Here is a 19814-nt window from a genome sequence, read left to right as displayed (position 1 = left end):
AATAGTAACAACAGCAATATCAAATACAATAGTAACAACAGCAATATCATATACAATAGTAACAACAGCAATATCAAATACAATAGTAACAACAGCAATATCATATACAATAGTAACAACAGCAATATCATATACAATAGTAACAACAGCAATATCAAATACAATAGTAACAACAGCAATATCATATACAATAGTAACAACAGCAATATCATATACAATAGTAACAACAGCAATATCAAATACAATAGTAACAACAGCAATATCATATACAATAGTAACAACAGCAATATCATATACAATAGTAACAACAGCAATATCAAATACAATAGTAACAACAGCAATATCATATACAATAGTAACAACAGCAATATCATATACAATAGTAACAACAGCAATATCATATACAATAGTAACAACAGCAATATCATATACAATAGTAACAACAGCAATATCAAATACAATAGTAACAACAGCAATATCAAATACAATAGTAACAACAGCAATATCATATACAATAGTAACAACAGCAATATCAAATACAATAGTAACAACAGCAATATCAAATACAATAGTAACAACAGCAATATCAAATACAATAGTAACAACAGCAATATCATATACAATAGTAACAACAGCCATATCATATACAATAGTAATAACAGCCATATCATATACAATAGTAACAACAGCAATATCATATACAATAGTAACAACAGCAATATCATATACAATAGTAACAACAGCAATATCATATACAATAGTAACAACAGCAATATCATATACAATAGTAACAACAGCAATATCAAATACAATAGTAACAACAGCAATATCATATACAATAGTAACAACAGCAATATCATATACAATAGTAACAACAGCAATATCATATACAATAGTAACAACAGCAATATCAAATACAATAGTAACAACAGCAATATCAAATACAATAGTAACAACAGCAATATCATATACAATAGTAACAACAGCAATATCATATACAATAGTAACAACAGCCATATCATATACAATAGTAACAACAGCAATATCATATACAATAGTAACAACAGCAATATCATATACAATAGTAACAACAGCAATATCATATACAATAGTAACAACAGCAATATCATATACAATAGTAACAACAGCAATATCAAATACAATAGTAACAACAGCAATATCATATACAATAGTAACAACAGCAATATCATATACAATAGTAACAACAGCAATATCATATACAATAGTAACAACAGCAATATCATATACAATAGTAACAACAGCAATATCAAATACAATAGTAACAACAGCAATATCAAATACAATAGTAACAACAGCAATATCATATACAATAGTAACAACAGCAATATCAAATACAATAGTAACAACAGCAATATCAAATACAATAGTAACAACAGCAATATCAAATACAATAGTAACAACAGCAATATCATATACAATAGTAACAACAGCCATATCATATACAATAGTAATAACAGCCATATCATATACAATAGTAACAACAGCAATATCATATACAATAGTAACAACAGCAATATCATATACAATAGTAACAACAGCAATATCATATACAATAGTAACAACAGCAATATCATATACAATAGTAACAACAGCAATATCAAATACAATAGTAACAACAGCAATATCATATACAATAGTAACAACAGCAATATCATATACAATAGTAACAACAGCAATATCATATACAATAGTAACAACAGCAATATCAAATACAATAGTAACAACAGCAATATCAAATACAATAGTAACAACAGCAATATCATATACAATAGTAACAACAGCAATATCATATACAATAGTAACAACAGCCATATCATATACAATAGTAACAACAGCAATATCATATACAATAGTAACAACAGCAATATCATATACAATAGTAACAACAGCAATATCATATACAATAGTAACAACAGCAATATCATATACAATAGTAACAACAGCAATATCAAATACAATAGTAACAACAGCAATATCATATACAATAGTAACAACAGCAATATCATATACAATAGTAACAACAGCAATATCAAATACAATAGTAACAACAGCAATATCATATACAATAGTAACAACAGCAATATCATATACAATAGTAACAACGGCAATATCATATACAATAGTAACAACAGCAATATCAAATACAATAGTAACAACAGCATGAATTGTGTAGTTTCTTTGCGAGTGGATACTGCCATTACCAGACTTAGACAAAAACCTCCATTAAAGTGCAGTTATATTGTTGTTCTATTGTGTTTTATTTCAAATGCATCACCCGAATGTATCTTGTTGTGTCTTTCAGCCTCTGAGGCGTTTTGCATTTGATGCTGCCATCATCTTCTCAGACATCCTGGTTGTGCCGCAGGTAAACAAACACAGCACTGCTAGACTACTGCGTGTAGAGTGGAATTACAATAGAAAGTACTTCATTGATCCCTGGGGGAAATTCAGCACCACAGTTTGCTCACAATAAATAAACACTTAGGTATTCACATATCAAGGACAGTAAAAAATAAAGATATGGAATAGCATACACACGAATTGTACCCTTACTTTCCTTCCAGTGCAAAAATTAAAAAAATAACCTAAAAAAAAATAAAAATAAATAAATACAAAAGAAATATTCATTAAAAAAATAAAAATAATAATAATTAAATTAAAAAAATAAAGATATGGAATAGCGTACACTTGAATTGTATCCTCACTTTCCTTCCGGTGCAAAAATAAAAAAAAATTACCTAAAAAAATAACTAAAAAAAATTAATAAAATAAATATTCATTAAAATAAATAAAAAGAAAAGAAAAAAGAAAAACATAAAGACATGGAATAGCGTACACTCGAATTGTACCCTCACTTTCCTTCTGGTGCAAAAATAAAAAACTAACCTAAAAAAATAACTACAAAAAAAAAAAAAAAAAAAAAAAATTCATTAAAATAAATATTCATTAAAATAAAAAAAAAATTAAATACAAAAATTAAATACAAAAATAAAGACATGGAATAGCGTACACTCGAACTGTACCCTCACTTTCCTTCCGGTGCAAGAATAAAAAAATAACCTAAAAAAATAACTAAATAAAATAAATATTCTTTAAAATAAAAAATAAAAAAAGAATTAAATAAAAAAATAAAGACATGGAATAGCATACACTCGAATTGTACCCTCACATTCCTTCCGGTGCAAAAATAAAGAAAATAACCTAAAAAAATAACTAAATAAAATAAATATTCATTCAAATAAATAAAAATTAAATTAAAAATAAATAAATAAAAATACAAATTTAATTAAAAAAATAAAGACAAGAATAGCGTACACTCGAATTGTACCCTCACTTTCCTTCCTGTGCAAAAATTAAAAAAATAACCTAAAAAAATTACTAAAAAAAATAAATAAAATAAATATTAATTAAAATAAAAAATAAAATTAATAAAGACATGGAATAGCGTACACTCGAATTGTACCCTCACTCTCCTTCCGGTGCAAAAACAGCAAAAAAAACAGCACTTTATTCCCCAGGGCGCACATTTTAATATATTGCACTTTAAATACTGCAGCTTCCGTACATTGGTTGTTTGTTTACGTTTCGATGAGCATATTTGTGTTGTAAATGAAGTTGTATACACATTATGTCTTATATCACGGGTGTGGGAACCTTCCCACTGAAAATAAAAGCACGCGGGAGCAATTTTGGATATTTTTCATTTTTAAAACCAATACGATATTTTTTGTAACCTTCAATTTTAATAAATGTTAAACCCAGGACCCCAAATGCTCTCTGTTCTTAAAGTGATAAAAAATAAGTCATATGTATTAATTTAATGTTGTTTTTTATTTTTACTTTCAACACTTACGTATCTATTGATCATCTTCAGATCTCTCCAATGCCATAAAGTTTTTATTTTAATTTTTTTTTAACGTTTTATGCCCTTTTTTTTATTGTAAATACACAAAATATGCAATATTTTCCCCTAAAAATGTTTATAAATGGAACATTTAATGTGAAGTAATTGGAGCTTCTAATACGTAATATTGCTTTTGATTTATTGATATTTTTAAACAATGACAGTTGAAAAAAATCTGACTTCTGGGGGTTCCAAAAGTGTTAAAAATAAGATATATATTAATACATACTAGTGTTGTGCCGATACCAATATTTTGGTACCTGTTGAACGCATGCACAAATATTCAAGTAAGTAAACAAACAAAGACTCCTAATTAGTCTGCAGTAACATATTGTGTCATTTATACACCTATTATTTTGTACACATTATGAGGGACAAACTGTATAAAATTGATTAATTAATCTACTTGTTCATTTACTGTTAATATCTGCTTATTTTCTGTTTTAACATGTTCTATCTACACTTCTGTTCAAATGTAATAATCACTTATTCTTCTCTTCTTTCATACTTGACATTAGTTTTGGATGATACCACACATTTAGGTATGGATCCGATACCAAGTAGTTACAGGATCATACATTGGTCATATTCAAAGTCATCATGTGTCCAGGGAGGTATTTACTGACTTTATAAACAGAATATACATTTTAAAAAAACGAAAGATATTCGACTAGATACGCTGTTGTCGTTGGTATCATCACAGTGGACGTCAGGTGTAGATCCACCAATGGCGTTTGTTTACATTGTGGCGCCGGTGAGCTAGAGTAGTGAAGCATGTTTAGCTATTCCTCGTCCTCCAGTGATAATGCTACTTGTAAGAACCTTACTTTATTTGTCGCCATGGAGGCCAGGATTAGTGATTTAGAAGTAGCTAAAACACTGTGGATGGACATTAGCCGCTAGCTAGCTAGCCATGCGTTAAAGCAGCTGTTCCTGAGGGTGTTTCAGTGTTATAACTTCACCTTTATCTTGACTTTTTACACCAAAATGCGTCCGTTCTCCCTTTTCTGTCTACACACTGTGTCTGCTTGTAAGTACTCTGTGTGTGTGCGCTGCCCAACATGCTCCAATGCTGGTAAAACCAGCAATGACACAGCGTGATGACGACGCGGGCGCGGGGAGAGAGTGCGAGACCGATACTTTTTTAGAGGCGGTATAGTACCGAATATGATTCATTAGTATGGCGGTACTATACTAATACTGGTATACCGTACAACCCTAATACATATCATTTTTACTTTCAACACTTACATTTCTATTACCGGTACATGTTTTTTTTAGTTGTTATATTTTGTATTGATATGTAAATTGTTCCGCCTTTTGTAAGTGTTTGTATATCCATTTAATTGTTGAAAACTTTAGTTTAAATCGCAATGTGTCGTTATTATGTCACCATTTATATTATCCTACACCCAAATTCATCTATTATTCCTCTATCGAACAAATTTATATTTAATCCTAATTTTCCACAATATTGGAAAATATAATTTTCTATACTTTTTTTTACTTTTTCTCCTTCAAACTAACCTTCTTTTTTTATTTTTTATTTTTTTTATTTTTTTTTATTTTTTTTAATGAATTTATTAATCAATCCAAAAAAACATTACCATAACAATGCAATCCAATTCCAAACTAACCTTGATTGCAAGCAAATGTTCAAAACTATCTGGAAATATATTTTTGTAGGGAAAACAACAACTTATTTTTCCCCCCTGAAATTAGCCAAAAAGTTGTACTCTTTTAGAAATGCATTCTGGGTAACATTGTCATTTTTGACCTACCGTATTTTTTGGAGTATAAATCGCACCGGCCGAAAATGCATAATATAGAAGGAAAAAAAACATATATAAGTCGCACTGGAGCATAAGGCGCACCGGCCGAAAATGCATAATAAAGAAGGGAAAAAACATATATAAGTCACACTGGAGTATAAGGCACACTGGAGTATAAGGCGCACCGGCCGAAAATGCATAATAAAGAAGGAAAAAATCATATATAAGTCACACTGGAATATAAGTCGCACTGGCCGAAAATGCATAATATAGAAGGAAAAAAACATATATAAGTCGCACTGGAGCATAAGTCACATGAGTATAAGGCGCACCAGCCAAAAATGCATAATAAAGAAGGGAAAAAACATATATAAGTCGCACTGGAGTATAAGCCACACCGGCCGAAAATGCATAATAAAGAAGGAAAAAATCATATATAAGTCACACTGGAGTATAAGGCACAATGGAGTATAAGGCGCACCGGCCGAAAATGCATAATTAAAGAAGGAAAAAATCATATATAAGTCACACTGGAATATAAGTCGCACTGGCCGAAAATGCATAATATAGAAGGAAAAAAACATATATAAGTCGCACTAGAGCATAAGTCACATGAGTATAAGGCGCACCGGCCGAAAATGCATAATAAAGAAGGGGAAAAACATATATAAATCGGACTGGATTATAAGTCGCACCGGCCGAAAATGCATAATAAAGAAGGAAAAAAACATATAAGTCGCGCTGGAGTATAAGGCGCACCGGCCGAAAATGTATAATAAAGAAGGAAAAAAACATCTAAGTCGCACTGGAGTATAAGTCGCACCGGACGAAAATGCATAATAAAGAAGGAAAAAAACATACATAAGTCGCACTGGAGTATAAGTCGCACTGGAGTATAAGGCGCACTGGCCGAAAATGCATAATAAAGAAGGAAAAAAAATACATAAGTCACACGGGAGTATAAGTCGCACTGGCCGAAAATGCATAATATAGAAGGAAAAAAACATATATAAGTCGCACTGGAGTATAAGTCGCACTGGAGTATAAGGCGCACCAGCCGAAAATGCATAATAAAGAAGGAAATAAACATATAAGTCGCACTGGAGCATAAGTCGCACTGGAGCATAAGTCGCACCGGCCGAAAATGCATAATAAAGAAGGGAAAAAACATATAAGTCGCACTGGAGTATAAGTCGCACCGGCCGAAAATGCATAATAAAGAAGGGAAAAAACATATAAGTCGCACTGGAGTATAAGCCGCACCAGCCGAAAATGCATAATATAGAAGGACAAAAACATATATAAGTCGCACTGGAGCATAAGTCGCACTGGAGTATAAGGCGCACCGGCCGAAAATGCATAATAAAGAAGGAAAAAAAATACATAAGTCACACGGGAGTATAAGTCGTTCTGGCCGAAAATGCATAATATAGAAGGAAAAAAACATATATAAGTCGCACTGGAGTATAAGGCGCACCAGTCGAAAAGGCATAATAAAGAAGGGAAAAACATATAAGTCGCACTGGAGCATAAGTCGCACCGGCCGAAAATGCATAATAAAGAAGGGAAAAAACATATAAGTCGCACTGGAGTATAAGGCGCACCGGCCGAAAATGCATAATAAAGAAGGAAAAAAACATATATACGTCGCACTGGATTATAAGTCGCACCGGCCGAAAATGCATAATAAAGAAAGAAAAAAACATATAAGGCGCACTGGAGTATAAGGCGCACTGGAGTATAAGGCGCACCGGCCGAAAATGCACAATAAAGAAGAAAAAAAACATGTAAGTCGCACTGGAGTATAAGTCGCACTGGAGTATAAGTCGCACTGGCCGAAAATGCATAATATAGAAGGGGAAAAACATATATAAGTCACACTGGAGTATAAGTCGCGCTGGAGTATAAGGTGCACCGGCCAAAAATGCATAATAAAGAAGGAAAAAAACATATAAGTCGCACTGGAGTGTAAGTCGCACCGGCCGAAAATGCATAATAAAGAAAGGAAAAAACATATAAGTCGCACTGGAGTATAAGGCGCACCGGCCGAAAATGCATAATAAAGAAGGAAAAAAACATATATACGTCGCACTGGAGTATAAGGCGCACTGGAGTATAAGGCGCACTGGAGTATAAGGCGCACCGGCCGAAAATGCACAATAACGAAGAAAAAAAACATATAAGTCGCACTGGAGTATAAGGCGCGCTGGCCGAAAATGCATAATATAGAAGGGGAAAAACATATATAAGTCGCACTGGAGTATAAGGTGCACCGGCCAAAAATGCATAATAAAGAAGGAAAAAAACATATATAAGTTGCTCCTGAGTATAAGTCGCACCCCCGGCCAAACTATGAAAAAAACTGCGACTTATAATCCGAAAATTACGGTATACGTTTTTATTTTTTGAGCAGTGACAGTTTTCAAGTAAAAAAGTGCCTACATGGCAGTTATTAGTGTCATATTGCAACATTTTTCCAAATGTAAATGTCAGTGGTTGTTGTGGCGCAGGCAATGGGCATGGATGTCCAGATGGTGGCGGGCAAAGGTCCCACATTCCCCGAGCCCCTGAAGGAGCCGGAGGACCTGCAGCGTCTGCGCAGCAAAGTGGACGTGGACAAGGAGCTGGGCTACGTCTTCCGGGCCATCACGCTCACCAGGCACAAGATCGAGGGCAAGGTGCCGCTCATAGGATTCACCGGAGCGCCGGTGAGGTGGTGGATTCCAGTCCCCGGGTGTGTTTTTTCCCCCCCTCCAGCTCATTCGGTTCTTGCGCCTCCTCCTCCCCCCGCAGTGGACGCTCATGTCCTACATGATTGAAGGCGGGGGCTCCAGCACCCACTCCAAGGCCAAGCGCTGGCTGTACCAGCACCCCGAGGCCAGCCACATGCTGCTGAAGATGCTGACTGACGTCATCGTGGAGTACCTGCTGGGCCAGGTGGCAGCCGGAGCCCAGGTGAGACCTTTGCTCCACCTCAGACGAGGAAATGAATTCCTTCAGATAGCAAGCAGCTGTGCCTCCTGCAGGCTGTATGCTGGGCCCATCATGAGCCAAAGAAAGCTTTTTTTTTTAACTATTTGCACAAAAAAATCCATAAATTAGCCGCACCATTTTTTTAAGCCGCAGGATTCAAAGCGTAGGAAAAAAGTAGCGGCCTGCAGTCTGGAATTCATGATAATGATCAACACATTCCTAGTGTCCAGAGACTTTCTAATCAATTACCCTGACTACTTTTCCATTGACGGATCCTTTAGGAACAGTTTGTGTTTCCGTCATAACTTTATGGACCTCAGAGGTGCGTCTGGATGGGGGTCAGTGCGAAGGAGTTGCACAGAACCCTGACCTCAAACCATGCATTGTGGTCTCGTCCAGGCTCTGCAGGTGTTCGAGTCCCACGCCGGCATCCTGGGGCCGCTGCAGTTCCAGGAGTTCTCCCTGCCTTACCTGGATGACATCGCCCGCCGGGTCAAGGAAAGACTCAAAGAGGCGCAGCAGGACGTTCCCATGGTGAGAAAACTATATGTTGTGTTAATGATCTGATTTGTTTACCTTTCTACTCTCATCTCAAGTCTCCCAGGAGGCTTCATTAACCATTGTTATGCTATTTCACCACAAGATGGCAGCATTTCTACTTCTGTTTTCACCCGAGTAGTCATTGTTTGTGTATGACTGTGGCTTTGTTGTTGTTTGTGTGTGTGTGTGTGTGTGTGTGTGTGTGTGTGTGTGTGTGTGTGTGTGTGTGTGTGTGTGTGTGTGTGTGCGTGTGCGTGTGCGTGTGTGTGTGTGCGAGCAGATCGTTTTTGCAAAGGATGCTCATTACGCCCTGGAAGCTTTGTCTCAGTCTCATTACCAAGTGGTCGGCCTGGACTGGACCATTGATCCACGCTCCGCACGGTACACACACACACACACACACACACACACACACACACAGAACCAATGCATAGATTTTCTTCACTAGACTTTTTGGGTTTTGTTCCACAAAATAAGTGGATTTTTACCAAAATGTTGTACTGAAAACGGTCAATTTAATACGATTTTGTGCAAAATTTACACATAAATGTTATCAAAATACTAGGATTTCGTAAAAAATTCAGGGAAATATTTTTTGCTATAATTTCTAGATGTTCTCACAAAATTTTTGTGGTATTTTGTACAAAAGTTACGGATTTTCCCATAAATTTAGTATGCTTTATTACAAAACCAGTATATATTTTTTTATAATTTATTATGAGTTTGTACAACATTTTCAAATAGATGTTCGTACAGGAGTTTAGAAGGATTTTTGTCCAAAATACAGTAGTTTTACACTCATTTATTAAGATTTGGTACAAAATTTACACAGATATTCTCGCAAGACTAATCAGATTTTGTACAAAATGGAAACATAAATGTTCTCAAGACTTTATGAGGATTTTGCACAAAATTCGGTAGATTTTACGATTATTTATGAAGATTTGGTACAAAATGTACACGTTGTTTTCAAGACTTTAGTAGGAGTTTGTACAAATTACATTAGATTTTACTCTAATTTGATCAGGATTTTGTACCAAATTTACACAGATTCTCTCGCGAGACTTTAGTCAGATTTTGTACAAAATTTCTACATTGATTTTAAGACTTGTATAATTTTGTATAAACTACAATATTCCAAGGTTTCTCATAGTCGTTCACATTGACATCCCACTGGGTTGTGAGTTTTTCCTTGCCCTTATGTGGGATCTGAACCGAGGATGTCGTTGTGGCTTGTGCAGCCCTTTGAGACACTTGTGATTTAGGGCTATATAAATAAACATTGATTGATTGATGTCTTTATTTGACTGATCAATACGTGTGTGTTAATTCCTCTCCAGTGACCGGACAGCGGGGAAGGTCAGCGTCCAGGGCAACATGGACCCCTGTGCGCTCTACGCTTCCAAGGTAACCAGCAGCTTCTTCTTCAGACGTATCGGCTTGCGTGTAAAAAGCTAAATGTCCTCCTATAAACACACACAGTCGGTCTTTACTTAATAATAATAATAATAATAATAGATTTTATTTGTAAAAAGCACTTTATATTGAGTAAACAATCTCAAAGTGCTACAGTGTATTTAAAAACAAAAAACAAAACTTCTGTCATTCACACAAACTAAACATGCCAGGCGACGAGCAGCTACACAACAGCTAAGCACACAGTAGCACACAAGCTAGACGCACGTAACAAGTGTCCTTCCTTTGTCTAAAACAGCACATTCGTCAATATAAACATTATAGCTTCATATCATAGAAAAGTCTCCAACGTACCAGAATGTGTCCAGTAACAAAGGTGTCCGCGCCATTTTAAACGTGCCGTGTCATGATCTTCATTGGAAATTAAAGACAACATAATTCCGGTTGATAATAATTGGTAGTACCGTATTTTTCGGACTAAGTCGCAGTTTTCGTCATAGTTTGGCCGGGGGTGCGACTTATACTCAGAAGCGACTTATACTCCGAAAAATACGGTAAAAATGATTTTCAAGGTAAAAGTTGATTTTCAAGGTTAAAAGTTGATTTTCAAGGTAAAAGTTGATTTTCAAGACAAAAAATTATTTTCAAGGTAAAAGTTGATTTTCAGGGTAAAAGTTGATTTTCAAGGTAAAAGTTGATTTAAAAAATATATATATATTTTCAAGATAAAAAATGATTTTCAAGGTAAAAGTTGATTTTCAAGTTAAAAGTTGATTTTCAAGTTAAAAGTTGATTTTCAAGGTAAAAGTTGATTTTCAAGACAAAAAATGATTTTCAAGGTAAAATTAGATTTTCAAAGTAAAAGTAGATTTTCAAGATAAAAGTTGATTTTCAAGGTAAAAGTTGATTTTCAAGCCAAAAAATGATTTTCAAGGTAAAAGTTGATTTTCAAGGTAAACGTTGATTTTCAAGACAAAAAATTATTTTCAAAGTAAAAGTTGATTTTCAAGGTAAAAGTTGATTTTCAAGGTAAAAGTTGATTTTCAAGGTAAAAGTTGTTTTTAAAAAAAAATAAATACATTTTCAAGACAAAAAATGATTTTCAAGGTAAAAGTTCATTTTCAAGGTAAAAGTTGATTTTCAAGACAAAAAATGATTTTCAAAGTAAAAGTTGATTTTCAAGGTGAAAGTTGATTTTCAAGGTAAAAGTTGTTTTTAAAAAAATATATATATATTTTCAAGACAAAAAATTATTTTCAAGGTAAAAGTTGATTTTCAAGGTAAAAGTTGATTTTCAAGGTAAAAGTTGTTTTTTAAAAATATATATATATATTTTCAAGACAAAAAATGATTTTCAAGGTAAAAGTTGATTTTCAAGGTAAAAGTTGATTTTCAAGGTAAAAGTTGTTGTTTTTTAAAAAAATATATATTTTCAAGACAAAAAATGATTTTCAAAGTAAAAGTTGATTTTCAAGGTAAAAGTTGATTTTCAAGGTAAAAGTTGATTTTCAAGGTAAAAGTTTTTTTGTTTTTTTTTAAATATATATTTTCAAGACAAAAAATGATTTTCAAGGTAAAAGTTCATTTTCAAGACAAAAAATGATTTTCAAAGTAAAAGTTGATTTTCAAGGTAAAAGTTGATTTTTCAAGGTAAAAGTTGTTTTTAAAAAAATATATATATATTTTCAAGACAAAAAATGATTTTCAAGGTAAAAGTTGATTTTCAAGGTAAAAGTTGATTTTCAAGGTAAAAGTTTGTTGTTTTTTTAAAAAATATATATTTTCAAGACAAAAAATGATTTTCAAGGTAAAAGTTGATTTTCAAGGTAAAAGTTGATTTTCAAGGTAAAAGTTGTTTTTTTTAAAAATATATATTTTCAAGACAAAAAATGATTTTCAAGGTAAAAGTTAATTTTCAAGGTAAAAGTTCATTTTCAAGGTAAAAGTTCATTTTCAAGACAAAAAATGATTTTCAAAGTAAAAGTTGATTTTCAAGGTAAAAGTTCATTTTCAAGGTAAAAGTTGTTTTTAAAAAAATATATATATATTTTCAAGACAAAAAATGATTTTCAAGGTAAAAGTTGATTTTCAAGGTAAAAGTTGATTTTCAAGGTACCATATTTTTCGGACTATAAATCGCAGTTTTTGTCATAGTTTGGCCGGGGGTGCGACTTGTACTCCGGAGCGACTTATACTCCGAAAAATACGGTAGTTAAAAAATATATATATATTTTTGAATAAATCGCGATTCTTATGTGTAACGATTCTTAATCGTTTAAAAAACAAAAACAAAAATTGATTTAAAAAAAAAAAAGATTTTTTTTAACTAAATCTTTGGGTAGACTTCTTTTAAACAAAACCAATTGTATTTAAAGTAATATAGAAATTGATCAGAGCTGTTTGTTTATTTCATGGAGGAATGTAGTTCATCATAGAACTGGCACCCATTGTTGTTGAAAAAGTGTTGATATTGAATCGATATCGAATCGAACCGAATCGTGCGGTGCCCAAAGATTCACGGCGCTGACAATTAGGATAGCGGTTTTATCACAACTTCTATTGTCCTCCCAGTACTTGGACTTGACCAACACACACGATATTGTGTGGGATCATGTCCGTATCCACCAGTACTCAAGGCTCCGATATCGGAGGACAGGCTAACCTCCTCCAACCTCAGAGGACAAAGCTACGAACAATGGGAGACCGGGCTCTCTGCTCCGCCGCTCCCAGTCTGTGGAACGCTTTCCCTGACCACCTGAGGGCACCACAGACTGTGGATGCTTTTAAAAACCCTTCTTTTTGAAAAAAAGCCCTTTTTTAGATATATGCATACTAGTTTTAGCTATTTGGCTGTTGTAGTTTTTATTTTTTTTTATTTTTTATTATCTTTTTATCTTAATACACTGTAGCACTTTGAGGTTGTTTACTCAATGTAAAGTGCTTTTTACAAATAAAATCTATTATTATTATTATTATTGCAGTGGAAAAGTTGTATCGAGACACCCCTAACTACCGTGTTTTCCGGACTATAGAGTGCACCGGTGTATATAAGCCACACCCGCTACATTTTAGAAAGAAAAAACATAGTTTTCCATATATAAGCCGCAGATATACACGTTGTGAAATGAGTTATTTACACAGAAATATTTTGTAAATGTTTTACATACCTTAATTGTGTCCAAACAGTGCCTGTAACAAGGCAGTAAAATGGCGGATCAAACAAAACAGAAGTCATGGGCATGGACCCACTCTCCAATCAGCTAAACAGACTCAATGGTGACTTTACGAAACTGAAACAATACAAAAACAATGCCATTGTGAGTTAATAACTAACACAGACACTCGTAAACGTGTTAGCATGTTAGCTAACGCCGACGACGCTAGCTTCGGTAAAATTGCGGGACGGTTCAGTAAGTAAGAATAGTTTTAGTTGTATTGTAAATCTTACAAACGTTGCTCGGAGTGACGAATGAAGAATCCATATGAGTAGAAACGCTATGGACGGACAGAAGACGGAACGACGCTTCTAATTCCAATTGAAATGAGCATACCTGTCCAAAAGATGGCGCCGTAGCACAAATAATAACACATATTTTCAGTGTCTGCTTGTTTTTTTTTTATAAAACTATTCATAAATCAGTTGCACCGTTTTATAAACCGCAGGGCTCAAAGCGTAGGAAAAGTGTCTTATAGTTGGGAATTTACGCTACTTTATTTTTTGTTTTTTTAAACCGTCTCTTGTTGTTTTCCACCATTGTTGTCTTTTCTAGTTGACTCAGTTTTGTCCTGCCACACTGAAGTTAATGCTGATACGGTTCAAGATTGTTTTTAACCCCGCCCCCTTTTTAGGAGCGCATCTCCGACACGGTGAGGACCATGTTGGAGGGTTTCGGCACCAGAGGCTACATCGCCAACCTGGGCCACGGCCTCTACCCCGACATGGACCCGGAACACGTAGGCGCCTTCGTGGAGGCCGTGCACCGACACTCCAAACTGATGATCAAGCAAAAATAGACGCCAATATGATATTTAAAAAAAAATTTTTTTTAAGTTTTACTCAATAAACAGGAAATAAGAAGTTTTCACTTGTTTCTTTGACTCCAGGTCAGGGCTTCAGTAGGGACCTAACTTACTACACTTGGCCCATTTTGGTGTCTCCTTTGGTTCTTATGCCCCTAAGTCGTCCTGGTCTATGTCCTGGCACTGCTGAAACCGACCCGGGGATCCAGAACCCTGTGGCTACTGTTGCGTCGACCAGCATTCCTCCAATGGGGAATTGAAATTGCTAGTCTCTCCCAGATTCTTTTTATGGCAATACGCTGATGTTTATATTCAATCTCCAGGCAATAGTTGGTATTTGACTTACCGACTTCAGGACAGACTCCTAACGCAGATTTTATCTAAAAAGAAAGGTTCTGCTTACCTTGAATTGGCCAATTGAGTCTGTCCAGAAGATTGCAAGAAGTCATCAATCAACAGCGTGCCATCCCGGACGAGCCCCCAAATTGTTGCGTCGACCAGCATTCCTCCAATGGGGAATTCAAATTGCTAGTCTCTCCCAGATTCTTTTTATGGCAATACGCTGATGTTTATATTCAATCTCCAGGCAATAGTTGGTATTTGACTTACAGACTTCAGGACAGACTCCTAACGCAGATTTTATCTAAAAAGAAAGGTTCTGCTTACCTTGAATTGGCCAATTGATTCTGTCCAGAAGATTGCAAGAAGTCATCAATCAACAGCGTGCCATCCCGGACGAGCCCCCAAATTGTTGCGTCGACCAGCATTCCTCCAATGGGGAATTCAAATTGCTAGTCTCTCCCAGATTCTTTTTATGGCAATACGCTGATGTTTATATTCAATCTCCAGGCAATAGTTGGTATTTTGTAGTTTATTCTCAAAGCTTAGAGGACAAACCTGAGACCAACCCAGCACCCAAGCGTTCCCTAGCCCGGTCCAGATCGGTCTACCAAAACCCCGGAACTCCTGTCTACTTCCTCCTTCTCCTGTCCCCCCCACCTGCTGTTTCCTCAGTCTAGCTGTGCTCCTTATCTTAGGAATGTAATGGCAGTCTCAACAAAGACAGCGCTCTGACTCTAACCAAGGACACTCGAATCCAAGCACTTTGTACCACACGAGACATTAGTTGATGTAAATATGACTATAGGAGTTTTTAGAAAGAAGTAACACTTAAATATGGATATGCTTCCAACACTACTTTTAAGGAAAACTGTGTAAAAATAGACCCTGAAACTACAACCTTTGGCCACTTTTGGTGTCTCTTTTGCCGGGTTGCTGCTGGTTCTTACACCCCTAAGTCGTCCTGGTCTATGTCCTGGGACTGCTGAAGCCGACCAGGGGCTCCAGAACCCCGGGGACATCTGTCGGTCCCGGGCCCATGGCTACTTTGAAGGAAAACTGTGTAAAAATAGGCTTCAAATTTACAACCCTTAGCCCATTTTGGTGTCTCGTTTGCGGGGTTGCTGCTGGTTCTTACGCCCTTAAGTCATTCTGGACTATGTCCCAGGACTGCTGAAACCGACCCGGGGATCCAGAACCCTGGGGACACTTTTAAGGAAAACTGTAAAAATAGGCCCTGAAATTACAACACTTAGCCCATTTTGGTGTCTCGTTTGCCGGGTTACTGCTAGTTCTTACACCCCTAAGTCGTCCTGGTCTATGTCCTGGGACTGCTGAAGCCGACCATGGGCTCCAGAACCCCGGGGACACCTGTCGGTCCCGGCCCCATGGCTACTTTGAAGGAAAACTGTGTAAAAATAGGCTTCAAATTTACAACACTTAGCCCATTTTGGTGTCTCGTTTGCGGGGTTGCTGCTGCTTCTTACGCCCTTAAGTCATTCTGGACTATGTCCCAGGACTGCTGAAACCGACCCGGGGATCCAGAACCCTTTGGCTACTTTTAAGGAAAACTGTGTAAAAATAGACCCTGAAACTACAACATTTGGCCACTTTTGGTGTCTCGTTTGCCGGGTTGCTGCTGGTTCTTACACCCCTAAGTCGTCCTGGTCTATGTCCTGGGACTGCTGAAGCCGACCATGGGCTCCAGAACCCCGGGGACACCTGTCGGTCCCGGCCCCATGGCTACTTTGAAGGAAAACTGTGTAAAAATAGGCTTCAAATTTACAACACTTAGCCCATTTTGGTGTCTCGTTTGCGGGGTTGCTGCTGCTTCTTACGCCCTTAAGTCATTCTGGACTATGTCCCAGGACTGCTGAAACCGACCCGGGGATCCAGAACCCTTTGGCTACTTTTAAGGAAAACTGTGTAAAAATAGACCCTGAAACTACAACATTTGGCCACTTTTGGTGTCTCGTTTGCCGGGTTGCTGCTGGTTCTTACACCCCTAAGTCGTCCTGGTCTATGTCCTGGGACTGCTGAAGCCGACCAGGGGCTCCAGAACCCCGGGGACATCTGTCGGTCCCGGCCCCATGGCTACTTTTAAGGAAAACTGTGTAAAAATAGGCTTCAAATTTACAACACATTGCCCCTTTTGGTGTCTTCTTTGCTGGTTCTAACGCCAATAATTGGTTCCAAAAATATGTCCCGGGACGATTGAAGCCGACCCGTGGCCCCAGAACCCCGAGGACATCTGTCGGTCCCGGCCCTGTGACCAGTTTTAAGGAAAACTGTGTAAAAATAGGCCCCGAAATTAGAACACTTAGACCATTTTGGTGTCACGTTTACTGGGTAGCTGCTGGTTTGAACGCCAATAATTGGTTCTGGAATTATGTCCTAGGACGGTTGAAGCTCCAGAACCCCGGGGACATCTTGTCGGTCCCGGCCCCATGGCTACTTTGAAGGAAAACTGTAAAAATAGGCCCTGAAATTACAACACAACACACTATATATATATATATATATATATATATATATATATATATATATATATATATATATATATATATATATATATATATATATATATATATATATATATATATATATATATATATATATATATATATATACACATATATGAATTGATTCTCTTATGGAGTCCAGATAGGTTGTTGTATATGGAAAAAAACACACAATATTTGGTTGAACAAAAGCTCACTTTTATTATATAATAAAAAAATAAAATCTAATAAATAAATAAATATTGACTGTTACCCCCCTAAAAAAATAAAATAAAATAAATAAATATTGACTGTTGTTACCCAAAGTATATTAAGTGGGATTTTTAAGCAAAACAAATATATACAGTAACACAAAAACGAGCTGTCTCTGTGATCACTATAAGTGTATAAATAATAATATAGTGTTAAATAAAATCAGTCCCTTGGGCACAAAACTGAAAATAATACAGCTCTCCAAAAAGTGCACTTCTGCTGCTATTGGAACATAACTGTTTGTTATGATGCTTTGACATTTTTGCACTTTATTTCTTTATTGAAAGAAAATTCTATGAAGAGAAAAGTTGTTTGCAAATGTGGTTACAATGCTAAAAAATGAAAAGTTAAAGCTAAAAAAAGAAATACACTTTATTGAGTTAACATTATTTCTTTATAGGGGGAAAAATGTTATGAGCGAGAGAATATAACAACTACACTACCCAGCATGCAACGGGAGTTACGAGCATGCGCGGTAGCCCCGAAAAGTGTTGCATGTTGCCACGCTGTGAAAGTAAACATCAAGAAGTCAGCCAACACGCCTCGTCTGCATTATTTATAATTAGACGGACAACACATCTACAGTGTGATTTTGTAACGTTTACAAGGAAAGAAAAACAAAAGTTAAAAAAGGGAGATATGTTGTATATATATGTATGTGCTGCAGTGTTGTATATATATGTATGTGCTGCAGTGTTGTATATATATGTATGTGCTGCAGTGTTGTATATATATGTATGTGCTGCGGTGTTGTATATATATGTATGTGCTGCAGTGTTGTATATATATGTATGTGCTGCAGTGTTGTATATATATGTATGTGCTGCGGTGTTGTATATATATGTATGTGCTGCGGTGTTGTATATATATGTATGTGCTGCAGTGTTGTATATATATGTATGTGCTGCAGTGTTGTATATATATGTATGTGCTGCAGTGTTGTATATATATGTATGTGCTGCAGTGTTGTATATATATGTATGTGCTGCAGTGTTGTATATATATGTATGTGCTGCAGTGTTGTATATATATGTATGTGCTGCAGTGTTGTATATATATGTATGTGCTGCGGTGTTGTATATATATGTATGTGCTGCAGTGTTGTATATATATGTATGTGCTGCAGTGTTGTATATATATGTATGTGCTGCGGTGTTGTATATATATGTATGTGCTGCGGTGTTGTATATATATGTATGTGCTGCAGTGTTGTATATATATGTATGTGCTGCAGTGTTGTATATATATGTATGTGCTGCAGTGTTGTATATATATGTATGTGCTGCAGTGTTGTATATATATGTATGTGCTGCAGTGTTGTATATATATGTATGTGCTGCAGTGTTGTATATATATGTATGTGCTGCAGTGTTGTATATATATGTATGTGCTGCAGTGTTGTATATATATGTATGTGCTGCAGTGTTGTATATATATGTATGTGCTGCAGTGTTGTATATATATGTATGTGCTGCAGTGTTGTATATATATGTATGTGCTGCAGTGTTGTATATATATGTATGTGCTGCAGTGTTGTATATATATGTATGTGCTGCAGTGTTGTATATATATGTATGTGCTGCAGTGTTGTATATATATGTATGTGCTGCAGTGTTGTATATATATGTATGTGCTGCGGTTGCTTTAAGAAGGTTGTGACAGCTGCCGTAAAGGAGGTGCGTTGCTAGCCTGGTTGCTATGTTTCCGCTTGGTGGTAAAAGTGTTGGTCATGTGTTTGTAGTCTGCTCAAATCTCTCAGTAAAGTTATTCATTGGATTATAGCTTTTGTTTTGAACTTTATTATTCCATTGTTTTTCCTGCTTTCCCTGTCTGCGCCTAATGACTGAGCTACGTGACGTAAATTCTTGTGATGTCTCAAGGGGCATTTCTGGTCGGGACGGGATTCGTTCCGAGGGATTCGAATAAAGAACCAACTCTTTTTCTTTACTATAGTGGTCTCGATAACGGGTACCGGTTCTCAAAAAGGGATGCGAGTCCGAGGACTCGGTTCTTTTGTTATCGAACAACCGGGAA

The 19814-nt window shown here is 35.8% G+C and overlaps 1 protein-coding gene across 1 annotated transcript in view; it reads left to right on the top strand.

Moving 5' to 3' along the window:
* The window catches only part of LOC133665484 (uroporphyrinogen decarboxylase-like), a 26702-nt gene extending 11981 nt beyond the window's left edge, over window positions 1-14721 (top strand). The window contains exons 4-10 of the mRNA XM_062070794.1: window positions 2345-2407; window positions 8229-8426; window positions 8512-8673; window positions 9091-9225; window positions 9512-9612; window positions 10572-10638; window positions 14497-14721. Coding sequence (XP_061926778.1) covers window positions 2345-2407; window positions 8229-8426; window positions 8512-8673; window positions 9091-9225; window positions 9512-9612; window positions 10572-10638; window positions 14497-14661 — 891 coding nt within the window. The 3' untranslated portion in view covers window positions 14662-14721. The remainder of the gene's footprint in view (window positions 1-2344; window positions 2408-8228; window positions 8427-8511; window positions 8674-9090; window positions 9226-9511; window positions 9613-10571; window positions 10639-14496) is intronic.
* The last annotated feature ends 5093 nt before the right edge of the window (window positions 14722-19814 follow it).

This window comes from Entelurus aequoreus, linkage group LG14 (assembly GCF_033978785.1).
Source record: "Entelurus aequoreus isolate RoL-2023_Sb linkage group LG14, RoL_Eaeq_v1.1, whole genome shotgun sequence".
NCBI lineage: Eukaryota > Metazoa > Chordata > Actinopteri > Syngnathiformes > Syngnathidae > Entelurus > Entelurus aequoreus.
This window is presented reverse-complemented; position numbering and strand designations above follow the sequence as displayed.